Below are 27,995 nucleotides of genomic sequence, written 5' to 3'. Positions count from 1 at the left end.
AACGCGAGCACTTTGAACCGTGGACTCTGTCAGGAGTGACCTTAACTGTATTTCAAGTAAGTAACACCGGAATGTAATTTAAATTAATGCAGATCGTAGTGTACACTTTTTTCTATCTCGCCAGATGATTAGTTTATTATGTTAGTTTACGATTCGCGAGTATTTAGTGATTTAGAATTTGATATGACGGATACTAGCGCCATGGACGAATTAGCGCATAACCCTATCTGTAAAGAAAACCCGAAATTGTTCACCGTCGTGCGTAAGAATCTCGAAAAGGCATATTCCGATGCTGCGCGTGTTTATAATCTAAGGGTTCGGCAACCCGCCAAGCCATTTTCCGTCGGAGACACCGTTTACAAAAGAAACACAAAATTGTCCAATGCCCAGGAGTTTTATAATGCGAAATTGGGCGCACAATTCTTAACTTGTAAGGTGTTCGCGAAACATGGTTCATCTTCATATGAACTAATCGATCAAACTGGACGAAATATAGGCGTATGGCCGGCTAATCTTCTTAAACCTGCCTAGCATAGCCATTAGAAACCAATTTAACCAATGTCACCCCCATTTTGATATGAAATCATACACTGTTCCATCACAACCTTGAATGACCTCTAGCTTTATGCACTCGGCAATTCTAATCTTTGGCCTAGGTGCACGGCATTGTTTGCTTCTACTTCCCGCAGGGCAGGAATTGAACCGCCTAGCATCACAGGCGATCCTTAGATTCACAAATAGGCTGAACACAAGCCACTTGGCAAAAAAACGTCTCGCCTCTACTACAGTTAGTCACCAACTGCCTTCACCTCGAACTTTTCCCGAGACCGGTGGGCGACCACGGTTACCTTTCGGCTTTAAACGCACGTTCCTCATTTCCGATGCTCTCTCCGATATCACCCATTGAAGATGAGTGTCCGTCCGACACTGCGTTTTCTAATGTCGACCACCCCATTCAAACTGACCGTTTATCTACTTGTCCCTAATATAATAATAATTAAACTAATTTCTCACGCTCGGTATCAAACAAAACATAACAAATGTTACCTTGTGGTAACAAGAGTGACCAAAGAAATACCTAAAACTAACCTGAATAAAAGCCTCGTTAATGAAAAAAGGTTTTCCACTTGAGCAGGTTCTCGATTACCTGATAATAGAGTCAATGCACCCATACACACCTTCGCTAAGGTTACCTCTAGCCTTAAGTCTCTATTTGTCAGACCAGGGACTAACTTAATTTCACGAAGCCGCACCATTCTTTTGCCCGGTACTGCAGTCAGGAAATAATATGCATATAAACATCGAAATGCTAAATATTGAAGACATGGAAATACGCAACAAAGCAACATAATTAGCGGAAGCATCGCGGTAAATTTCTAAGCTCTTATTATTGGTTTCACATTGATAATTTTTTGGTTATTACGGTTTACCGCATAGTCTATTTCTTCGACCAGAAAAGGCCAATCACCAAACTCCACATAGCAAACCTCAAATTCAGCACAAAACACGTGGCGGAATTCTTATCAAGCGCATCAACTGGTTGTGTTTTTTTGGTTGTGATGGAACCGGCAGTAACAGCTGACGGTTGGGTAACTGTCACATGTTCGTTATGATCAGAAGTCGGTGGTTTCGATGGTTTAGTTCTATCCGGCAATGATGTCAGACTTTCAGATCTACAACACATCTGGTGCTCGATGTTGTATCCCACTGGACATTGGGCAGCTGGGCGTGCAACTGGCGTTTGCTTCCCATTGTCATTCAAATGCTTAATCATGGTTTTCAAATAGCTGCAGGAAAATTCGTTACCTTCCAGATACACCTGCTTGAGAGATTCGAGTCCCGTCAGATCATTATAATCGAGTTGATTGAACCCATTGCTGTTCAATCGCAGAACTTCTAGATTTTTGAATGATTGGAAATAGTCAACGTGGAGATCCACGGATATCAAGTTGTTCACTGATAAATCCAGCAATGTTAAAGATGGCAGCGACACTTTTTTGTCCGACAGGATGTAGAACGCTCCAACATCTGCTAACGACAGGTACTCCAGCTGGTCCAACCCATTAAACACCGAAAAGTCTAATTCGCTATTTTTAGCTAGCATCTGATTTCTGCTCAAATCTAGAATTCTAAGGTGTTTACAATGTCTGGTAATGTTGGATATATCTGCTAACCGATTCGACGGCAAATGTAGCTCCTTCATCGGCGAGTTTTGTGCAGTTTGATGAACTATTATTTTATCTATGTAGTTATCGGTAGCAATCAATTGCTCCATCGATTTCGTCACCACAACGGTCGTGAGGTTACAACTGGTCACATTCAGTACCTTGAGATCCGCTCCAAACTTATTCAGAAATTCTTTCGGTAGATGCTCTATCTGCGAATTTTCGAATACGACACGTGCCGGCACTACCTTTGGAGTTTTGAATACAATGTCTGTAGTGTTGGCCGTGTATTGAACATCGCGAAATACGCAGAACGTTTGTCCCTGATTATCATATTTTTCGACTACTTCGCATTCATATGTTGTACATTCGACGTTGTATGGTGCGATTATGATGAAACAAAGGAGCAGAACGCTAGATTTGCTAAAAATAAGATGGTAGTATTATTTATATAGCTCCACTGTTTATATAAATACAAATGTCAGAAATGGCTCCAGAAGCGACGCGTGGAAGCAATGGTCACCTATGTAGTGTCCCGAGTAGAAGTGAGGTCCTCGATAACAGCAGTTGGTATGAATTTGGCGTATATAAGTGGTGAAATACCAAAAAAATAGGCATAGTGTATTGATGCAAACTATGAAAAAAGTAGAACTGGAAAAATATTTTATTCAATATGTTCATAAGTTTTAAAACCTTCTTTGAGTTTTGGTCTTGATGTTCTGTATAGCTGTATAGACAGCAGAGCGGTTTGCGGGGTATTGGTAGAAATTTGGAGTTAGAAATTACATGATTAAGTAGGGGAGCGGTTCGGCACTTCATCCCATAGCTCCTATTTTCATCTCATCAAAAACAAAGCAATCAAATAGAATTTGGTTTGTTTCTTATTTTTGTGATTTTTTTCACCAGTGAGCACGCGTGTTAGCAAAAAGAAGCGACGAGATTGATGCTTTATTTCTTTGTTTTACGATGAGATGAATGTATGTTCAGTGAGATGGAAAACGGAACAGTTTCCCTATATTCAATATTCAATATTCAGATCTAAAAGATCAACGTATCTATATAATAAAAATTAAATGGTCTGTGTTCGTATCTACATAACTCAAAAACGGCTGAATGGATTTTATTCATTCCTACAGAAAATATGTTCGTTATCGTTTCCGACGGGTTCGGATCTTGGTAGTTTGTATGATTTTTTGCCTTTCTCGTACAACAAAGTTGTACCGAAAGGCTATCATTTCACTACGAAAACGAACTTTTTATAGAAGCCTCGGAGACTCATAGTGTTATATACCAATCGACTCAGCTCGAGAATCTGAGCACATGTCTGTCTGTCCGTGTGTATGTATGTGTGTATGTGTGTGTGTATGTGTGTGCACAAAAGCTAAGAAAAACATTAGACAACTTTTCTTATAGTAATCCTCAACCGATTTCCTCGCAACAAGTTTCATTCGACAGGGGGCAAAGCCTAGTTGATCACTATTGAATTTGACATTGATTGACCGTTGCGTTTAAAAGTTATGAAGAAAATGGCACACCGAACCATATAAGCACCATATAAGATTGGTGTCTTGGACTCTTGGCTAAATGCGAGAAAGGCCGTATCACTACTCGGTGAATTAAGTTGGGTTTTTTTTTTAGTTTTATTTTCTTGCATATCTTTATTTGACTGTATCTGTCTCTATGAAGTACTCTGGTAGGGAAAAGCCCAAAAATTGGCATAAAAACCCTGCATCTTTTTTTAGCATATAGTATTACAAATAGAACACATTAAAATAACAAAAATTAGTCTAGTTAAAAAATAAAACACATTCAAGGTACTCCAATCGCTTAAAACTAACACATAATTTACAATTATTATTCACGGATTTGGTTGCTTAATCGGCGTCCGAAATCAGCTGCATTGACATCAAAGTCGTAGCGGTCGAAGAATAGATTAAAAGTCGACATCATGAATCTTATCGGCTCAAATCGTCCATAGCGACTGTTCCTGGCACTCAATTGAAAGAACTGACGACGTCTTAGTGATCGCTCTGACACATATATATTCAAATCGTTGAGCAAAGCAGGGGCATCAATCTCATTCGTAAGGATCTTTGCGATGAAAACGGCTTGTATATTTGACCTTCTCTTCTCTAGTGTTTCGATACCCAAAAGTGTGCATCGGTGTTCGTACGGTGGGAGGTTCGAAACGTCTCTCCAGGGAAGGCCTCGACGAGCATTGCAGACAAATTTCCGTTGAATTGCTTCAAAACGGTCAATCCAAATTCTGTTGTAAGGGCACCAGACAAGCACTGCTGACTCCAGTATAGAGCGTACAAGAGCACAATAGAGGGATTTCAAACACAGCGGGTCACGAAACCCATCAGCAAGCCTCAGGATAAAACCAAGCTGTCTATTTGCGCGAGCTATCACATCTTCGTAATGAGGGCGGAACGATAGTTCAGAATTCAACAAAACTTCGAGATTTTTAACTATGTTGAGGCGTTCCAAAGTATGTCCGACCGAAGAATAATTGAATAGAATCGGCTGTCTTTTCCTGGTATGCGATATTGTGCTACATTTGGCCACACAAAGCTCGAGAAACTTACGCTTGCTCCATTCTTCGATTCTCCAGATTCTGTAGCTCCAGACAATCTCCAATGTTTTTGATGACTGAATAGAATTTCATATCATCACCGTAGAAGATGCTTTTTCCTCTAGGCACTACTAGAGCAGCATAGTTGATGAACAGGGAAAACAAGAGACGACCCAAATTACTCCCTTGTGGAACACCTGACGTGATTGCGATAGTCCTGGAATGCGCTGCGTCAAGTACGATTCAATGCGCTTCCCGTCAAGTACGATTCAAACCAATTGATGAGTCCAATAGATACACCCAGTTTCTGTAGTTTACGCAGAAGTATCCTATGATCAACGCGATCGAAGGCGGCCTTGAAATCCGTATATACAGCATCCACTTGAAATCCAGCATCCATTGATCGTACGCAAAGCGACGTGAATTCGACTAGATTTATGTTTACGGAAAGAATCCGTGCTGCGCCGTTGAGATATAATTTTTGCATTTTTCAAAGAGTGCGGTGTTTATGATGATTTAAAAAGGTTTTGAGCAAGCACTCAACGAAGTAATCCCTCGGTAGTTAGAGATGTTGCATTTGTCTCCTTTCTTGTGCACTGGAAAAAAGAGAGATGATTTCTATGCGGCAGGAAAGGTTCCATTGTAGAAACTGTTCGACAAATTGAACAGTTTCTGCAATGGATTCAGTAAAGAAGTAGTGCATTTCTTCAGCAGAGTCGACGGAATCCCATCCGGGCCAGGCGATGCAGAATATTTGAGTTTGCGCAGCGCATTTTCTATATGATCGTCAGTGATATCAAATATGTTGAACTCGAAACTATCCATAGGAGTATCGTTAATTGCTGCTTCTGTCTGAGATGATGTAGCTTGCGCAAGTGAGAAGGAACGTTCGAAGTGATCAGCAAACAGTTCACATTTTCGAGCAAGAGTATCGACAGAGATGTCTCCAAGATACATAGATGTCGGCAATCCTTCCTCCTTGCGTTTCGTTCGAACGAACGACCAGAATTATTTAGGGTGCAGTCGTAGATTCCTTTGTGTACGTTCAATGTACCGATTATACAAAAGACGGTTGTACGTTTTATACTTATTGCTGGCTAATACAAAGCAGCACTTCAGATGTAGAGAGCGGTTACGGCTGTATAGACGAAGCGCAGATCGTCTGCGAAGTTTAAGTTTGCGTTGGAGGCCGTTACTCCAAGGTGGTTTCGCAGGGGCACGTTGGACCGGAACATGTTCTTGAACCACTCGCATAATTTCATTATTAAAATGCTGCACCATATAATCAACAACAAACACACAAAAACCCCAATCGGCCGCCGATAGTGCTTCACTAAGCAAATCGTAGTTAGCACGCCGGAAATCGTACTGACGGACCGAAGTATCTTCAAAACTTGGTGGCAAAGACAAAGTAACAGCTACATCTATAGCAGGATGAGCAGTGTCAGCATGGACGAGTGACTCAGCTGATGCACATGTATTGCATGCCGATAATGTAGCACCATTTACTAGAATTAGATCCAGAATACGGGAGTTGGAGTTCTTAATTGAGTTAACTTGGGTGGACGCATGAAAACTGAATGCATCTTGCAATGCACAACCTGCTGGAATTAAGCGAGAATTGTTCGGGACAATTTTAAGTCCGCCATCCTCAGCAGGAATCCATTGCAATTCTGGTTGATTGTAATCGCCAAATTGAAGGACTAAATCGTGTTGGTTCAAGCTAGACATGATGGAATCCACAGATTCTACATGTTTCTGGATAAGCATCAAATCGCTCCTACGATCAGGCGGTAGATAAAGAACACCAATGCTGACCAAACGATTGTTGATTTTCAGTCTCACCCACAACTGTTCCAGTAAATCGCTCACGGGAGTCGGATCAACAAAAGAGCAAATAAATAACTATGAAAACTAAAATCGATTTGATATTTAGTATTTTGAATCGAAAAATCAAAAAATAGCAACAATCACAAATATTTTACTGAATTTAATCAGCATAATGCTGTCAAATCCGGCAACGGCTAAACCAACTGAATTTTCAGCAAACTTTTCGAATTTGCTGATTATCCAGTAAATAGTTGTCAAATGAAATGTCAGTTCACCTTGCTGAAAATTTCAGTAATTTCTTTTTGCTGAAATAATTGCTGATCATTCAGCTCGGCAAAATTCAGCAAAATTTTGCTGGTTTTCGGCGAAAAAAAAATGGTGTGTACGGTCTGTTCTAAAAACGGTGTATGAATTGTCGAACAATTGAGTTGAGAGGATAATATCATCGAGCCAAGTAAGCACAATTACATCGTAATTTGAATCAGTTGCGGCTAGGAAAAACGAATCATTTTTTGTACGGAGCCCTCTTACATTCTGATAATATATGTGCAATTTAGAATTAGTTGCTGATGACGAATTGGAACGCACCGGAGGTCTTACATTCGGAAAAAAAGAGGTATTAGCAAATCCAACACATACAGATGAAACTTGTTGAGCATGTTGAACTGTTTCAGATTTTGAAGGTAAGCGATCCATTTTAGATATCCTTTCACTGGCGACGAGCGTGTTATAAAGCGAAGGACGATCAGGAGAAGAATTGTGAGCCAACGTCGAGTACTTGCCTGAGAGCACGGCTTGGAAGACTCTCACCCTATCTCCGACCACAGGACCGGGGCGGCTTTGATGGCAGGAGCAAACAGGCGTGATGAATCTTGATGTTCTGTATGGCCAATATAGTGATCTACATACATAGTCTTGGCCTTACTTTTCAATAAATCGCCTGCTTTGAGCGTGCTTATAGCGGCACACTAAGAGTTAACTTTTGGAAATCAGTATGACGAAAGGCATCTAATGTTTAATATCTGGAAAATAAGCACCTTAATCGGAAAACTATTTGGTAGGCGTAGTAGCGGACACCTTCCTACATGACTGGTTCCAGATAGTTTTTCGTGAAAAGTTCCTACTGTTGAGAAAACCAGCGTTAGATGTCTTTCGCCATACGAACTTCAAGTGGTTAACTCATGGTGGCTATTTTTACATATACAAAGGCGCATGGATAAGGTAGGAAATCAACAACTGTATGTGATTCATTGTACTAGCTCCATTGAACATCACTTACTTCTACATTACAAACATATCATTGTATTCCCAGAACATCAAAGATACCACTATTCTTCAAACTTGGAAGATCTGTCGGTCAATAAAGCGTTTTACGGGATCTTTGTTGAGTTGAAGTAACTCCCAGTGATATACAGTTTAAGGCGGTATATTTTTGCTTGTTTCTGACCTTATCAGGTATCAGAACGTCGGCTCAGGAGGCACGTTCCCCTCAATTTGGGAGATTTGTTTCATCGCCTTCACAGGCCTTCATCAACATTTACCTGACGGAAAAGGAAGTTAAAGGGAAAGAAAGAGGAGATGAAGCTGGAAAGTAGAATGGAACAGGTTTCTGGAGAAGGAGCCCTAGAAGAGGGATTTTGAATAGCCCAAGGGCAAAACACAGAGTAGACTGTAAAAACAACGCGTAAAGCAAATCCATATTGATAAGGAAATTTCTATAAAAAACTATTAAATTCAAAGAATTTTCAAATAAAAAAAGTAATTAAAACGGGAAACAATACAAACGATACATTTTGTAAAAGTGAAATTTGCCTAACATTCAAATGATCATTTATGAAAGGAAAAAATTAGGCTCATGTACATAAAACAAGTTGGCACGGCAAATGCATACCATTGGTACTTCGCGTACCTGAAGGAATAAAATAGACCCCATCTCGCGGTTCTTAGCCTCTTGCCCAGCAACTCCTATCCCTACATCCCCATGGTGCTGGCCGGGATACGAGCAACCTTAGCGAAGATCTGAGCGTCTGTTCTCCATGTCAGGATCGGCTCACAACAGCGTCTGTTCTCCATGTTAGGGGCGGCTGATCATCGTCCGAGTGCCAGCGAGGGACTCTAAGTGAAACTGTGCACCATGGTCCACCGGAAATAAGGAGGAAATTTAGGGGATTTGGTGTCAGGCCCTGCAAGCCAGCCTTTAAAAAATCATAAGCAACGAACAATCAACAAGAGAGTACGGACCGGAACCATCGGCGAAGACTACTGCGACGAAAAGGGACTAGCGATTGGAAACTCGGTTCGTGGAACTGCAAATCTCTCAACTTCATCGGGAGCATACGCATACTCGCCGATGTGCTCAAGGACCGTGGATTCGGCGTCGTAGCGCTGCAGGAGGTTTGTTGGAAGGGATCAATGGTGCGAACGTTTAGAGGTAATCATACCAGAGCTGCGGCAACACACACGAGCTGGGAACAGCTTTCATAGTGATGGGCGATATGCAAAGGCGCGTGATCGGGTGGTGGCCGATCAATGAAAGAATGTGCAGGTTGAGGATCAAAGGCCGGTTCGTCAACTTCAGCATAATCAACGTCCGTAGCCCACACTCCGGAAGCACTGATGATGATAAGGACGCATTCTACGCGCAGCTGGAACGTGAGTACGACAGCTGCCCAAGCCACGACGTCAAAATCATCATAGGAGATTTGAAAGCTCAGGTTGGCCAAGAGGAGGAGTTTAGACCGACTATTGGAAAGTTCAGCGCTCACCGGCTGACGAACGAAAACGGCCTACGACTAATTGATTTCGCCGCCTCCAAGAATATGGCCATTCGCAGCACCTACTTCCAACACAGCCTCCCGTATCGGTATACCTGGAGGTCACCACTGCAGACAGAATCACAAATCGACCACGTTCTGATTGATGGACGGCACTTCTCCGACATTATCGACGTCAGGACATATCGTGGCGCTAACATCGACTCTGACCACTATCTGGTGATGGTTAAACTGCGGCCAAAACTATCCGTCATCAACAATGTTCGGTACCGACGACCGCCGCGGTACGACTTAGAGCGACTGAAACAACCTGATGTCGCCACTGCATACGCGCAGCATCTCGAGGCAGCGTTGCCTCGATGGGCCCCTCTTGAGGACTGCTGGAATACAGTCAAAGCAGCCATTAACGACGCAGCGGAGAACAACGTCGGGTATATGGGTCGAAGTCGACGGAACGATTGGTTCGACGAAGAGTGCAGACAGATTCTGGAGGAGAAGGACGCAGCGCGGGCGGTCGCGCTGCAGCAAGGTACCCGGCAGAACGTGGAACGTTATAGACAGAAGCGGAGACAGCAGACCCGCCTTTTTCAGGAGAAGAAATGCCGCCTGGAAGAAGCGGAGTGCGAGGAGATGGAACAGTTGTGCCGTTCTCAAGATACACGCAAGTTCTAACAGAAGCTCAATGCATCCCGCAAAGGCTTCGTGGCGCGAGCCGAAATGTGCCGGGATAAGGATGGGAGCATCTTGACGGACGAACGTGTGGTGATCGAAAGGTGGAAGCAGCACTACGAGGAACATCTGAATGGCGCTGAGAGTGCAGGCAGTGAAAGTCAAGGCAGCGGAGGAGATGACTACGTCAGTTCAGCGGACGATGGAAGCCAACCAGCCCCCACCTTGAGGGAAGTTAAGGATGCCATTCAACAGCTAAAGACCAATAAAGCAGCTGGTAAGGGTGGTATCGGAGCTGAGCTCATCAAGATGGGCCCGGAAAAGCTGGCCACTTGCCTGCACAAACTGATAGTCAGAATCTGGGAAACCGAACAGCTACCGGAGGAGTGGAAGGAATGGGTTATTTGCCCCATCTACAAGAAAGGCGACAAACTGGAGTGTGAGAACTTTCGAGCGATCACCATCCTTAATGCCGCCTGTTCGTTGTTTTCAAGGCGGCATACGACAGTATAGACCGCGTAGAGCTATGGAAAATTATGGACGAGAACAGCTTCCCTGATCAACGGTGGATGGTGTGCAAAACTGTGTGAAGATTTCGAACGAACAGTTCGTTCGTCCAGTTCGTTCGAATCGCGCCGGGGACTAAGACAAGGTGATGGACTTCCGTGCCTGTTGTTCAACATTGCGCTAGAAGGTGTCATGCGGAGAGCTGGGTGTAACAGCCGGGGTACGATTTTCAACAGAACCAGTCAATTTATTTGCTTCGCGGATGACATGGACATTGTCGGCCGAACATTTGCAAAGGTGGCAGAACTGTACACCCGCCTGAAACGTGAAGCAACAAAAGTTGAACTGGTGGTGAATGCGTCAAAGACAAAGTACATGCTTGTGGGCGGAACCGAGCGCGACAGGGCCCGCCTGGGAAGCAGTGTTACGATAGACGGGGATACCTTCGAGGTGGTCGAGGAATTCGTCTACCTCGGATCCTTGCTAACGGCGGACAACAACGTTAGTCGTGAAATACGAAGGCGCATCATCTGTGGAAGTCGGGCCTACTACGGGCTCCAGAAGAAACTGCGGACGAAAAAGATTCGCCACCGCACCAAATGTGTCATGTACAAGACGCTTATAAGACCGGTTGTCCTCTACGGACATGAAACATGGACAATGCTCGAGGAGGACTTGCAAGCACTCGGAGTATTCGAGAGACGGGTGCTTAGGACCATCTTTGGCGGTGCGCAAGAAGATGGTGTGTGGCGGCGAAGAATGAACCATGAGCTCGCCCAATTCTACGGCGAACCCATTATCCAAGGTAGCTAAAGCCGGAAGGGTATGATGGGCAGGACATATTACAAGAATGCCGGACAGCAACCCTGCAAAGATGCTGTTCGCTTCCGATCCGGCAGGTACGAGACGGCGTGGAGCGCAGCGAGCGAGATGGACAGACCAGGTGCAAAACGACTTGGCGAGCGTGGGGCGTATCCGAGGATGGAAAGATGCGGCCTCGAACCGTGCATTGTGGCGTCAAATTGTTGATTCAGTGTTATCTGTTTAGATGTAAACTAAATAAATGAAATGAATGAATCTAAATAAATAACACTAAATCAACAATTTGACACGGTTCGAGGCCACATCTCTCCACCCACGGTTGCGCCCCACGCTCACCAAGTTTTATTTTGTTGTATTTTCATCCTTGCAGTATCAACAATAGAGACAACTTAGTTAAAGATGTTGTTATGTGTCCAGTAAAAATAATGGAAATATATTCAAGAATATACCTTTCGACTAGTTTGAATGATTTATAATGTATGAAAAACATATTTCCAGACAGAAGGGGTGGGGGGGGGGTAGATAAGTGTGTGTGTGTGGGTGGAGGGTAGGGGGGAGTTTTGGTAAACAAATAATTCTTTACCAAAATACCTGATTGATGAAACAATTTTATTATACAACATATTTAAAAAAATGGTAGGGGGGGTCAGATCTTGGCTATTTAATCTTAGACAAAGCAACCATATTCTAGTTTTGATTTTCATTTGAACTGTTCCTAAAATAAAAACAAACGTCCAAGTTTGTTGTTCAGGAATACGTAGTTCATTACTGGGTTAAATACTAGTTACACCTTCCGGATGCGTTGAAAATACATAGATATGACTAATTTTATGCTGAACTTACTAGAATACTATCAGAAAATGCGGAAAAACCAAAAAAATATTTTTGGCCACCACTTTGTATGAAGCCGCCCCATAGTGGAATGGCCAGGTACTCATATAAGGTGTAACGTTGAAAATGTCCTATAAGGAAAACTACTAGCGAGTGTGAGATCATTTGGGCTGTAACAACGAAGTGTGTGTAGAACTGCGGTTTACAAGATTTTCTTCCATGAAACCGCGAACCCATGATCGGTAAGTACAAGAAAGTGCTTCTTGTTTGAGATGTATGTGTAGTGGGGCCACGGTGAAGAGAACCTCGAATCCATTTGATATATTTGGGTTTAAGACCCCAAGTTTTACCAAAAGTTCGCCGGCATTGGCTGAAAGCCATACACGCCTTCTTGACTCTGAACTCAATGTTAGGTGCTCAGAGCTTAGAATCAAGAATTAGTCCCACATACTTTACCTGATCCGTTACATTGACTTCAGCGTCAAAAAGATGTAATAGGCGAATACCATAACGGTTAAGTTTTTCCGTGAAAAGTACAATAGATGTTTTATTCGGATAACCCGAAAAGCCACATTGGCGACACCAACTTTCGACTGCCTGAAGAGCGTTTTGCATCAGGACGAATTATTATAGCGATATTTAATTTGCAAAAAAGAGCTAACCGCGGTGGAGGTTGGTACTCGGATTCTGATGGATTTTCCGCAAACGTGACCTTTAAGTGGTCTTGTTGTGTAGGGGTTATCACGCCTATCTAGAGAGTAGGAGGTTGAGGGTTCGAGTCCCTCCAAGAAACGTGGATTCTTTTTCGCAAATTTCATATCAATTTGTCCATTTCGAAACATGTAAACATGCCGTATAATATGCAATTAAATGTTTGATATGCTCAAAACCCCTCTGAAGAAGGACGGGATATATCCCATCTTCCTCTCGAGATTTGTAGGGAGCAAAACTGTTAAGAGCCCATTGAAGCGATTCATTAGTTATGATTCTACGAGCCTGGAGCCCAAGCCCCGTAGCTACATGAGAAGACATCAGGAACATCCGAAGATGCTATATCGACACATCCAGGGAAGTGTGTATCAAATAGGTGCTCTAATGTTTCCTCGTCAGAAGAAGTGTAGTCACCATTTGGCCTGCGAATTTCGCCAACTTGGAAATCCTTGGATCTCGCAAGAATTTTATTCAACCTACTGGCTTCCCGGATAAAAATTTTCAGTACTTGGTATGGTTTAATTCATTGGAATGTTATAGATTGAATGGTGAATAATACAATCGACTGTTCATTTAATGTAGATAATTTACGGTTGAAAAACATCTATATTGTATTTACTTCAAAACAGGGCCGGATTTATTGGAGGGCCGGGGGGCCGTGGCCCCGGGCCCCACAAATCTAATGTACCAAACCCAATCTTTATTGTACATTTTGGGAGCCCCGAAAATTGTCGGCCCCGGAGCCCCCTTCCGGCTAAATCCGGCCCTGCTTCAAAAGAACAATACACCCAAATATCAGCAATACGTTTTATAATATTGTTATGGTTCGCTTATGTTAATTAAACTTTTGACCAAATTTTTTAAACTAGTCCTAGTTTTTGAAGTAGGGAGTGGGACCATTTGGGCAGCACCCCCTATTCCCGTCCACAACCTTAATAACTCGACCGCGTTCCAATCAAATGGCTTGATTTTTTGTACATCACTAGATATCGACAGAAACTAAACATGTACAAAAAATCAAGCCATTTGGTTGGAACGCGGTCGAGTTATTAAGGTTGCGGACGGGAATAGGGGGTGCTGCCCAAATGGTTCTCTACCCTATTTATTATAACTGTTCGCGCCCAAAGCGAAGCTGACGCCACCAGCAAGGACAAAGAAGAAGAGAAGCCTAAGACGAGAGCACCGACAGCAATGACGACTTGGCAACATGACGCACGCTGATTGGCCGACCAATCAGGAAGCAGATTCCATTCAGTAACATGTATAAAAGAAATGTACACTCGCTCGCAGAGCATTCAGTTTGTTGTGAATAATCACGTAGAATACATCATTGGTTTAAATTGAAACCGCTTTCTTATTTCTGGACAAGCCAAACCAAACAGTCTTTCTCAAGGCTTCAAGAGTTAAGAAATAATTTCTTAGTCGCTATCATACGGACTTGGAGGCCCTTCAGCCGAAGGGCGTTGATACAGTCCACATTCCAACCGAGCCGACTGGGTGGCTCATTCCAGGCATCCTTCAGAGGGCAGGTGCCGCTGTCGAGGTTAACATACCGACAGTTCCCCGCTAATCATCCGTGATCGGACATTTGGTCCTTTGGTCCAAACTGAGTGGAATATCATACGCAAGGGCTCTAGAGACTTGCTTGCTCATGATTGACTGATAGTTTTGTATCGGGCGTAGTAAGCCTAATAGGCTAATTATCCTGATCTTCAGGGCAGTTTGGAGAAACCCAGAACATCTGGTTTGTGTATAACTAAGTTGCAAAAAATACGCGAGAGCTATATGGACATGATTGCTTCCTGTCAGATTTGTATCGCGACCTATTGACTTGGTATACCAATTGACCCAAACTCCAGAAAAGTTTGGAGAACACAGAACATCTGATATGGGAATACCTGAGTTGCAAATCACACGCATGAGCTGTAGGTACTTGCATGGGTATGAAAGGTTTCCGTAGTTTTATTCTTCAAAATTTGCATATCGTCTTTCACCAGTATAGAGGCCACTTGGGCGTCGCTACCCAAGTAACATGTTGAGGAATATAACGGTCTTGAAGACCATAATTTACTCTTCGAGAGTGTTATAAAAACCATTCTTCTTCTTCTTATTGGCATTACATCCTCACACTGGGACAGAGCCGCCTCGTAGTTTAGTTTTCATTAACCACTTCCACAGTTATTAATTGCAAGGTTTCTAAGTCAAATTACTATTTTTGCATTCGTATATCATGAGGATAACACGATGATACTTTTATGCCCAAGGTAGTCGAGACGATTTCCCAATCGAAAATTGCCTAGACCGGTACCGGGAATCGCACCCAGCCACCCTCAGCATGGTCTTGCTTTGTAGGTTAAAAAACCAGTGTAAAACAAAAATGTCACTAAGATGTTTAGAAGATACATATTGTTCACACAAAGTATTGTCAATGCTAGCCTAGTGTTAGAAGTCATTTTTTGAACCTGTAAATGTTCCACTTTGCCAACTATGGATTATTTTACTGATTATGGATCGACTGTACGTTTTAATTTAATTTATTGAACGGCTACTAAGGGGAAAAAAATGGCCAAATATTTTCCCCTTGAAAAAGACACAATCCCCGTGTCGAAACGTCGGGTAAATAAAAAACTCGTTGTAATAAGTGCAAGACTGAGTAGCCATTCAATAAATTAAACTATGGATTATTTGAGTTTTACCGGTAAATCCGGTAACGGTAAACGATGAAATAATCTTGAATGTGGGTGAGACATCGCACAACTCGTTGATTATTCAGAATATCGATATTTGAACCTTGGGACAGTTTGGACTGTCACAGCAAATCTTCAAGTTGATTATTTAAACGAGTTCGCCAATGGCTTTGTTGTCATATAAAACTGTTTTTAAGCGACAGAGGCTCGTTTTTTGTTTCAACATGGACATTGGCGGCTAAACTAAATTTCCTAAAGCTTAACCGTTTACAGTCGTGAGCAATTTCTGTGTAAATGTATCTATAATGGTGTACTGATGTCCCATGTAGCTTTTCCAACACATAAGAATAAAGGGAATATCACACATCTCCTGTACCTAAATAAGGCGTTTTTGGTGCTTTACATTTGCAAAAGCGCCCTTCTTAGCCGTGCGGTAAGATGCGCAAGACCATGTTGAGGGTGGCTGGTTCGATTCCCGGTGCCGGTCAGCGTAATTTTTTCGGTTTGGAATTTGTCTCGACTTCCCTAGGCATAAAAGTATCATCGTGATAGCCTCATGATATACGAATGTAGAGATGGTAACTTGGCTTAGAAACCTTGCAGTTAATAACTGTGTAAATGCTTAATGAACACTGAGCGTCGAGGTGGCCATGTCCCAGTGCACTATGGTCCAGGATACTGATTTACGCGGAAAGATGCATTTCACGCTAAAACCATATTTTTTAGAAAAAAAACTGTTGTTCTACAAAACTGTTCGAAATTGTAAGGCCATCATTATGGTGATACCAAAAAATTGGGTGCTCTCTGTAATGCTCTTAAGTTGGCTGATTTAGAGCAATTTTACTTAATTAGATTAGGGTGTACATCAAAAAAATAGTATTTTTGATCTACTTTTTTTGTTTTAGATTTCTCGAAAAAATCGTCTTCAGGTGACTTTTAGAGCTCAAAAAAATGGGTAAATATGCTCAATATCTTTTGCCGATCAAAAGTTATAATATTTTTTCTGTCAAAATTACATTTTATTCATAAGTTGATTTCTCCGGTTAGGGCAGACCAAAAAAATATGTTCATACGGCATTCGAAAGAGAAATTTATATTCCTTATTGTGTCAGAAAATTGGAGATATATTATTTTTCTATCTCAAGTTTTACCAATTTTACTAAAATCATGTTTTTTCAAATAAATTGATATAACTCGACAACGGAAGAAGATACAGACGATATTCTTATAGCAAAACACGCGTTTTGAAAAGCCCCAAAAGTCTTCAGAAGGTGACATCCGTGAAAAATAAAAAAATAAATGAGCAGATCATAATTATTATTTTTTGAGGGTACCCTAATCCTGGTAAGTAAAATTACTCTAAACAAGTGAGCTACATAAAAAGTTTATATAGCAAAATTGATTGGAAAAAGCTGAAAAACAGAACATAGCATGTCAATATTCCGAGAAATAAAAAAAATATTTTCAATTTTTTTTTTATATGATGGGCCACCCTATTTTTTGGTTGGACCATAATGGTGGCCTTACTATTTCGAACAATTTTGTAGAACAACAGTTTTTTCTAAAAAATATGGTTTTGGCGTAAAATGCATCTTTCCGCGTAAATCTGTATCCTGACCATAGTGCAGTGGGAGATGTAATCCCAATAAAGAGGAAGACAGTGGCGTAGTCCTTTAAGCACTTCTCCTTGTTAACTGCATGGTTTCTTAGCTAATTTCTATCTAATTCGACTAATATCATCATTATTTTTACTGAACTAACACTGATGTGGCCGCGCAGTCATCATATCTCTTCCGCTCGGTCTATATCCAATCCACAACGCTCATGAGGCATTCCACGGGGGCATGTCAGTCGATCCTGAGCGACCATTTCAAAAATATTTGAAACTCTGCACAGTTTTTCAATTTCATCTAAATCGTCATTTTTCGATATCAAATCTTCATATTGAGTCACGACTAACTTTTCAAAAGGGTGTATGTGAAAATGGTTCAAAAATATTTAAAAAGCTGCACAGCAAAAACGGAATGTTCGATTGTTATGATTTTTTCAGCAAAGTTAGACAACTACATGGTGATTCTTAAGAAAATGTGCACAGTAAAAAAATTTTTTTGCCTTTAAAAATATAATTTTGTCACAAAACTCAAATATCTCAAAACCCTATCTTTTTCGAACGTAATTTTTTAGGAAAACGGTCCATTATATTAGATATCTACCATAAAAATTTGGTGATGGTAAACTAATAAACAAAAAAGTTATGACATTTCAAACATTTCACAATTTTCACATTTAGTAAAAAAAAATTTTTTTCTGTGTAAGTTATTTCGAGAATTGCAGTTTGATGCAGATTTTATTGTTAAGGGACGTGATTTAAACAAGTTGTTTTCATGATATTTTGATTTAATTATTCATAGCATCTATAAGAAACTTAGACACGATCCAGTGTTGTGATCAAAAGTATTGATAGTGTCATAATTTTCATTGCACGTGACTGGCGAAAAATTCTTTTAATAGTGTTAAAACCTGTTGATAATAACGTTGATAGAAACATATCAGAAATGTTATTTTTAAGACAAAAGCTGCAAAATCAAAGATTTATATACACGTTAAGGTGGCTCAAAAAACACTTTTTCAAATTTTTTGATGGGCCGCCCTCTTATTCGGTTCTATTTGATGCCCTGATGCTCTGGACAAAATTTCAGCCAAATCGGCCAACGTTTGGGCAGTGCTAAACTCGTTGGAAGTTTATATGGAAAAATGTATGCAGAAACATCCAAAAACAGTGATTTGCAGTTGGACGGCACAATTTACGATTAAGAACCATGATACTCATTCAGTTCTTGTAAAATGAAATACAGAATGTTATGCTGAAAACCGCGAGAAGATTAGAGTTTATTACGCAAAGATATTAGCATTTTACTGGAGTGTTGTAGGGGTGAATTTATTTCTTTTCAAAGTTAAAAGAAACGAAATTTGCTCAAATCCCACTGCAGAGAAATGCTAATAACTTAGCCGGGCAAACTCGAATCTTCTCGCGGTTTTTTACATAACATTCTGTATAAAATTTTCCAAGATCTGAATGAGTATCATAGTTCTTCATCGTAAGTTGTGTAGTCCAGCTGCACTGTTTTGGATGTTTCTGCATACATTTTCCATATAAACTTTCAACGAGTTTAGCACCGCCCAAACGTTGACCGATTTGGCTGAAATTTTGTCCAGAGCATCAGGGCATCAAATAGAACCGAATAAGAGGGCGGCCCATCAAAAAAATTGAACAAAGTTTTTCCCATACTAATTTGAGCCACCCTAATACACGTGTACGTCTATAGTTTACCTGCAAAAAATATACCTCTTAGAGAATAGACTTTATGATCGGGAGGAAACGGGTATCTTCAACAACAATGCTCACGAAAAAGCAAAAAAATTACTACTACTAAGGTTGTTAAAGATCTTATAGTAATTTTTTTCTTCAGTCAAGCAAATGACACCAAACTAGTCAGTAAAAACTTAAAAGTGATTTTGTTTATTGAAATATTACGAACAACATGAGTAGCCGCTTTCTCAACTGTTGTAGGCCGTTTGATGGAAAAAAGTGTTCAAAAGAGTTACGAAATCTCACCGAAAGCACCACAGATAAACTGAAAGCGACTGGTTATGCTCCAATGTCCACATTGAATACAAATTTACGCATTTGCACGTCCTGCCGTCTAAACGTTGACAAAAGAGCAATCTGTATATCATCGGTTGAGCAGAGCGCAGGAAGTTCGAAAACAACAGCAACTGAGGAATTGCCAGATGTATCGACAACAACTGAGGAATTACCAGAAGTATTAAGTGCTGAGAGCCTTGCCACCGTACCATCAGCGAAATCTGTTTCAACAAATCAATCGGAAGATGAGTGTATCCAAAAGGTCAACATCGAACGTTTTAACGAGGGCATAGCTGGGATAAAAGTGACTCCGATTAAATGGAGTAAGATGGACTACGTTTATTACCCGGAGAAAAAATACCGTGAAATAAACGAAGCTGTACGAAGAAACCTCTTCAAATTAGGACCTGATGATGTGGAAAATACAGACTACGATGAGGTAATTATAAATATGAAGGAAAGGTTCTCGAATGCAGCCCCGACAAGGAAAGAAAAATTATTGATTTTGTCGATGCTGCCAAGTTCGGATGCCATTGATGAGTTCAAAACCAATAGAAATACAGTAAAAGAGGCAAAACAATTGAAGAATAACTGTCTTTCAACCAAAAATACTAGGTCTAGTACTGCATTAACAGATGAGACAAAAGAAATAGTAGTTCAATATTTTGAAGATGATGAAGTAAGTCGAGCTATGCCTGGTTAAAAAGATTATGTATCAGTAAAAAAAGATGGAAAGCGTCAAGCAATCCAAAAACGATTAATGATGACGACTTTGAAAGAAGCGTACACACGCTTCAAGGAAATTCACGATAATATTAAAATAGGTTTTTCCTCATTTGCAAGCCTTCGGCCAAGGCAATGTAAGCTTCTTTCCAATTCAGGAACACATAATGTGTGTGTGTGCACAACCCATGAGAATATTAATCTTATTTTACATAGTTTGAAAAGAATCAATTTAACAAAGGATATTAAAATGTTAACTGGTAGTCTTTTGTGTGAAAATACAGCATCAAATTGCTATCTACGATCTTGTTCGGATTGTCCAGATTCTTCATCATTGGAAAATACTTTATTCGCTGAGTTTGAAGAAAAATATATTGATCAGTTATCATTTGAGCAATGGGTGACCACGGATAGGTGTGACATAGAAACTATTGTAAAACCTGTAGATGAGTTTGTGTCATATTTTTGCTTGAAATTAGAAAGTTTAATCCCTCACGATTTCATTAAAACAGAACAATCCAGCTTTTTAAAAAATACGAAAAATACATTACAAAATGGTGAACTTTTAGTCATTTGTGATTTTTCTGAAAATTACAGCTTTGTATTGCAAGATGAAGTGCAGTCCCATCACTGGAACGTACAACAAGCTACAATTCATCCATTCGTTATTTATTTTAATGGAAGTACGCAAATTGAACACTTAAGTTTTATTATAATTTCCGAAGATTTAAGACACGATTCAGTATCCGTAAACTTGTTCAATGAAAAATGATTAACTTTTACGCGTTGATAAGCATAAAGAAGTCAAAAGATATATTTCATGTCTGATGGAGCAGCGTCGCAGTACAAAAATCGTAAGAATTTTCGAGCCTATGTCAATTTAAATCAATGTACGGAATTGATGCAGAATGGCATTTTTGCTACATCACATGGCAAAGGTCCTTGTGATGCTATTGGGGAACAATAAAGCGCATGGCCACAAGAGCAAGTTTAGCCAAAGAACGTGAGCATCCAATTAAAACTGCAGAAAGAACTTTTTGATTGGGCAAATCGTAGAAAAGAAAAAGATTTAACCAAATTATCATTTTGTTTTACTACTACTGAAGAGTACGAAATAAAGGCTTCAGAGCTCAGCGAGCAATTTAATAACGCGAAAACGATCCAAGGAACCCAAAAATTTCACTGTTTCATTCCATTGTCGGAAAATAAAATTAAAGCAAAACTATACTCAAACTGTGCTGATAATAATTCAAAAGTGTTCGATATTTTGAAAAATTTGAATAAAAATAAGTATTAATAAACTGTTTTCATGATATCATAACCCATACCAAAATTCAAACCCAAAACTCTTAGAGTTTCTATAACAACATTGTGTAACTGCCACATTTAATTTATTACTTAGGATAATATTAATTCATTTTTATTTATTTATACATATAATATTTATACATATAATATACATAATATCGATGAATACATAAATATGGAATATCATACAAACAACTTGTTTAACTCACGCAAGGCCCTTAACAATAAAATCAGCATCAAACTGCGATTCTTGAAAAAAAATACACGGAAATTTTTTTGTTTACTATATGTGAAAATTGTGAAATGTTTGAAATGTCATAACTTTTTGTTTATTAGTTTACCATCACCAAATTTTTATGGTAGATAGCTAATATAATGGGCCGTTTTCCTAAAAAATTACGTTCGTAAAATGATAGGGTTTTGAGATATTTGAGTTTTTGTAACAAACATAATATTTTTTCAAGCAAAAATTTTTTTCACGGTGTACATTATCTTAAGAATCACCATTTGATTGTCTAACTTTGCAGAAAAAAATCATATCAATCGATCATTCCGTTTTGCTGTGCAGCTTTTTAAATATTTTTGAACCATTTTCACATACACTCTTTTGAAAAGTTAGTCGTGACTCAATATGAAGATTTGATATCGAAAAATGACGATTTAGATGAAATTGAAAAACTGTGCAAAGTTTCAACTCAATAGAAAATCATGAATTAAAAATTTTCTTAAATTTTGATGCTGTTGCTTGGAATCGCTCTCATCAAGTAGCGTGTCTCATCTTGAAGAATTTATTTTTCAGCCGCACTAAGGGTAACTAGACCAAAATTCAGGCCAAAATTTATGTTTCGGCATTTTCTGATCAGGTTTGCATCTATGATGCAAGAAAAAAGTAACAAATCGTTTCGAAATATTTTTTGCAAGTCAAAATTTACCAACCAGTGATAAATTACCTTTCCTGACATGTTCAAAAAATTAAAAATATTTATAAACTGATACAGAAGAGACAGCTCCAAGACAGATCGCTCGATTAATTGGTTTTGTTATTAATTCGTTAATCTCACGCATAACATCGATTGCATCAAAAACTTCGAAAATGATGAAATAAAAGTCTGCTATTGTTTTGCACTCATTCAAGGACTCTCTGTTTAAATCATCTTGTTATATCATGATCTTGATCTTTGTCTTACGGCACACTAAAACATTAAATTAAAATGATTTCTGATAGGTTGTCAATAATACCAATAATTGTGGGCTTCGTGGCCGTGCGATTAGCGACGTCAATCGTCTAGACGCATGTGCTATGGAGTGTGGGTTCGATTCCCGCCCCGGTAAGGAGGAAACTTTTCGTGATCGAAAAATTCTCCACTGGTCCACTGGGTGTTATGCGTCCATTGTCTAATGCTAGGTGTTAAGTGTTCAGTCTGTACGATCTCTGGTCGAAGACGGTGTTCCTGTCTTTTATAATAAGCAATGAACGTAAAAGTTTTAATTACACATGATGAAAAGCATATTAAAAAAAAATCTAAAAATCTAATACCATGCAAAAATTTGAAAAATGAGAATTGGGTTTTGGCCAGTTATTTGTTCTAGCTAGTTCATCGTGAGCCGGTGCGGTGCGCTTTTACTTTGTTGTACACATGATAAATTAGCAAGCACGTATGAACTGATTCCGTGAAGTATTAAAGTGTGAATCACACACATCTCTTTCTGCTAAACAACTTTGTTTTTATCAAACCGTTGATTCTGATAGCATTTGCTAGCTTTGCATTTGAAATGCCATTCTATCTCAGAAGTACCGTGTAGCGAAATCATTAGAAGAGCATCTATTGCATTCATCATTATACCGTTTATTGTCGCAAGTTGTGACGAAGTTGCACTAGCTGCTACCCCAAGGGGAATTCAAAGGTTATGAAATCATTTATGATTTCAACGAATTCTCGATAGGAGAAATAGCAAGGATCAAGTTCCATATACATTTGACCATCGGCTTCCATTAGTAGATGTATGCAGCGAATCCATGAAAAAAAACCGGCTTAATCCACCTACAGTGAACGCAACCCTTCTTACACTTTTGAATGGTTGGGTGTGCCCAGTGCATATTACAATTTCTATGCATATGACCTTCAATTGAATATAAAGTAACTGATATTATCATGCTTTTATCGATTTCAAAACAAAAAAGGATATTTCTGGAAATTTAACAATTTTGAAAAAATACAAAAAGACTGCAGATTTGATTTACCGCCTTAAATGGCAATATTACAGCTTCTGTTTAAGCCCAAAAGAGTTCAAATCGGGTCATAGACGGCTGAGATATTGGTGTGACAATTCTTCATTAGTAGTCTGAAAATATGTCTCATATTCGTATTTCACAGATATCTCTGAAACCGAATTTTCGATTGCAGAAAAAAAATAATGGGTCCAATGACAAAAACATAGCTTTCGTTTAAAGATAAAATCGCACAAATCGGTCCAAGGACGACTGAGATCTTGATGGGACATATTTTACCAATGTGTGAAGTTGATACGTCTAATGCTTTACGTTCGTATTTCAGAGATATCTCCGGAACCCAATGTCTAATTGCAAAATAAAAATACAATGGGTTCAATGGCAAAGTCATAGCTTTCGTTTAAAGATAAAATCATGCAAATTGGTTTACAGACGGCTGAGATATTTATGTGACATTATTTGGTTAGTTTTCTGAAAATACACTTCATGTTCGTATTTCTCACATATCTCTGGAACTAAATGTTCGATTGCAAAAAAAATTAAACTCGTACAATGACAAAGTCATAGCTTTCGTTTAGTGTTAAAATCGAGCAAATCGGTCCACGGACGGCTGAGATCTTGATGTGACATTTTTGTAACGCACACACATACGCACACACGCACACACACACATACATACATGTGCTCAGTTCGTCGAGCTGAGTTGATTGGTATATACGGCTTGGGTCTCCGAGCCTCGGATAAAAAGTCGGTTTTTCAAGCGATCTTTATACCCTTCTTAGAATGTAAGAAGGGTAAAAAGGGATATTTCTGGAAATTTAACAATTTTAAAAAAATACAAAAAGACTGCAGATTTGATTTGCCGCCTTGAATGGCAATATTACAGCTTCTGTTTAAGCCCAAAAGAGTTCAAATCGGGTCATAGACGGCTGAGATATTGGTGTGACAATTCTTCATTAATAGTCTGAAAATATGTCTCATATTCGTATTTCACAGATATCTCTGAAACCGAATTTCCGATTGCAGAAAAAAATTAATGGGTCCAATGACAAAAACATAGCTTTCGTTTAAAGATAAAATCGCACAAATCGGTCCAAGGACGACTGAGATCTTGATGCGACATATTTTACCAATGTGTGAAGTTGATACGTCTAATGCTTTATGTTCGTATTTCAGAGATATCTCCGGAACCCAATGTCTAATTGCAAAAACAAAATACAATGGGTTCAATGGCAAAGTCATAGCTTTCGTTTAAAGATAAAATCATGCAAATTGGTTTACAGACGGCTGAGATATTCATGTGACAGTATTTTGTTAGTTTTCTGAAAATACACTTCATGTTCGTATTTCTCACATACCTCCGGAACCTAAATGTCCGATTGCAAAAAAAATTGAACTTGTACAATGACAAAGTCATAGCTTTCGTTTAGTGTTAAAATCGTGCAAATAGGTCCACGGATGGCTGAGATCTTGATGTGAGATTTTTGTAAAGCACACACATACGCACACACGCACACACGCACACACACACACACACACACACATACATGTGCTCAGTTCGTCGAGTTGATTGGTATATACGACTTGGGTCTCCGAGCCTCGGATAAAAAGTCGGTTTTTCAAGCGATCTTTATACCCTTCTTAGGATGTAAGAAGGGTAAAAAGGGATATTTCATTTTAGTATTTCACAGATATCCGATAGCAAAAAAATAGTGGTTCAATGGCAAAGCCATAGCTTTCGTATAAAGATAAAAGCATGCAAATCAGTCCACTGACGGCTGAGATCTTGATGTGACATTATTTTGTTAATTTTCTGGAAATATGCTCCATGTTCGTAATTCTCACATATCTCTGGGACCAAATGTCCGATTGTAGAAAAAAATCAACGCGTTCAATGGCACAGACATACCTTCCATTTAAACATAAAATTGTACAAATCGGTCCACAGACAGCTGAGATCATGATGTGATTTTATTTTGCCAATGTTGTGACAAAATACGTCTAATGGTTTATGGTCGTATTTCACAGATATCTCTGGAACCCAATATCTGATTGCAGAAAAAAAAATGTGTTCTATCGCGAAGCAATAGCTTTCGTATAAAAATAAAAGCGTACAAATCGGATCACATACGGCTGAGTTGATTATGTGACATTATTTTGTTAGTTATCTGAAAATACACTTAAGATTCGTATTTCACGAATATCTCTGAAACTAAATATCCGATTGCAAAAAAAAATCAATGCGTTCAATAGCAGAGGCATAGCTTTCGTTTAAAGATAAAATCATGCAAATCGGTTCACAGACGGCTGGGATCTTGATGTGACATTATTTTGCACTTAATGTTTGTATTTCTCAAATATCTCGGAACCTAAATGTCCGATTGCAAAAATATTTCAATGCGTTCAATGGCAAAGGCATAGCTTTCGTTTAAAGATAAAATCATGAAAATCGGTTCACAGACGGCTGAGATCTAGATGTGACATTTTTTGTAACGCACACACGCACACACGCACACACGCACACACGCACACACACACACACACATACATACACATGCTCAGTTCGTCGAGCTGAGTTGATTGGTATATATGACTTGGGTCTCCGAGTCTCGGATAAAAAGTCGATTTTTCAAGTGATCTTAATACCCTTCTTAGGGTGTAAGAAGGGTAAAAAGAATGAAGTCAAAAAAAAGTTCTCCTAGGGTAAAGTGACCAATAGTGGACCCCCAACCAATAGTGGACCCTCCAGCCATTTTTGCATTATTACTGCACAATGTCAACTTTTCGCTATGAAATTCTATCGGGAGAACCTACCTTACAGTCCTATGATTTGATTACATTCGTTGGAAATGGCATGGAATGGCATGGTGTCGACTATAGGGAAGCAATTTCCTATTATGGACCACCCGGGGGTCTACTAAAGGGCGAATTTAGTTAGACTTTAAAATGTTTTATGTATATATCGTGAAGAGGGGATGCAGAGCTTGTTGTTTGATATCAAGCAGAGTTAATATTTTGAAAATTTCTAAGCCGTATGACAGGAAGAGCAAAATTCCGCTACTATGGGGTCCATTATTGGGCATTTTACCCTATTTTGCTCAAAATTTGTATGAATGATCTCTACCGAAAATAATTGGACCCGTATTTTTTTGTTTTGCTCTTAGAGTGAGCATTTTCAGAATAGGGTGTTTAAAAAAACGGCGTCTTGAAAAAAACATTTCAAATCTTCATAACTTTTGAATCAATTTGCAATCTTTTTCACGAATGAAAAGATGTTCAGTTATAGTTATATGCTCTATACAAATCCGCCCAGCCCGTTGTTGGGGGCATAGAGTGTGATGCTCTCAAATAATAAACAAGGTGCACTCGCTTGACTGTGGATATACAACAGTAAAGCACATGTGAAGATTGGACAAATCAAGTATCCGAAAGATATTCAATTTGCAAAAAAAGAGCTAACCGTGGTGGACGTTGGTACTCGGATTCTGATGGCTTTTCCGCAAACGTGACCTTTAAGCCACCAACTACATTTTGTTCATTGTGTATTAGTTCAAAAAATAACTCAAATTCAATTGGCATTTTCGAATTTTCGAGCATTTTCTTCTAATATTTATTTGAAGATTTAAAAATGAAGCAAACATGGACTAATGTTGTTCCCAAACAAAAAATTCAAATGATTTGGACAAAAACCACCAAAACAAAATTGAACACCGCGCGCTACTGTAATAAATGATGACCTCACAAATTAAATTCAATCAAAAACTTCCGTGCAAAAATCGATAGCAGCCAATGGCTTAGATATAATTGCTTGATAGTCCGCACCACTCCTATTGACTGTTGGCTTTCTTAGATTCCATTTTTTACTACATTTTCACCCTCACGATTATGCTCTTATTAATTATTCATGTTGGAAATTTTTCACCGATAACATAATGGCGAATGAAAATTGTTCTGTTCCCACCACCCTATATCCACCCGGCGTAAATGCCGACTCGATAGATATATTTTGTCATGTGAGCAAATCGTTGCAATTTTTTGTCTAAGGAGTCGCAAAAAACGGTTATATCACTTTCTCAGCACTTTAACACATAGTTGCGGCATTATTGCTTCCGATAATATTTGCTTCCTAGCGTTGATTAGCATCTGTGCAGCATTTCTGACATTTGTAGATGAACATATTCGCACTAACCTTGCATAAAAAATCATTTTTAGTTACCACTGTTATCCACACTTCAGGGGAAGTTCACGCCACGACGCTCAACAGAAGACTGTTTGTGTCTGGTTAGTCTCAACGTCGTCGTTGGTACGTTCGGTCATGGTATCGCGAGAACAGAGAGTACCAGAAGGATTTGAACATGCGGTAGTTCAATTCTTTCTGTGAGTCAGTAATACATTTTCATTATGGTGATGAATGAATCAGGGAAAAAACGTATTAATGATTTTCAAATCTATGTATCAGAACGTATTTTAACTTATCAATTCTTCAGATTCAAAAAAAAAATATATTTCTAACAATT

The 27,995-nt window shown here is 39.4% G+C and overlaps 2 protein-coding genes across 2 annotated transcripts in view; both read right to left on the bottom strand.

The window, feature by feature from the left end:
- Window positions 1-27,995, bottom strand: part of LOC134219731 (uncharacterized) — a 364,672-nt gene that overhangs the window by 326,369 nt on the left and 10,308 nt on the right. The window lies entirely within an intron of this gene.
- On the bottom strand, window positions 87-27,758 carry LOC134219716 (uncharacterized). The gene is made up of 2 exons (XM_062698551.1): window positions 27,668-27,758; window positions 87-2,588 (listed from the first exon to the last, which is right to left on the bottom strand). The coding sequence occupies exons 1-2, from the start codon at window positions 27,682-27,684 to the stop codon at window positions 1,439-1,441; spliced, it is 1,167 nt and encodes a 388-aa protein (XP_062554535.1). The 5' UTR covers window positions 27,685-27,758; the 3' UTR covers window positions 87-1,438.

Source organism: Armigeres subalbatus, chromosome 3, assembly GCF_024139115.2.
Source record: "Armigeres subalbatus isolate Guangzhou_Male chromosome 3, GZ_Asu_2, whole genome shotgun sequence".
NCBI classification, from domain to species: domain Eukaryota; kingdom Metazoa; phylum Arthropoda; class Insecta; order Diptera; family Culicidae; genus Armigeres; species Armigeres subalbatus.
Note: the sequence above shows the minus strand (reverse complement) of the source record. Positions and strands in the feature narration are given on the sequence as shown.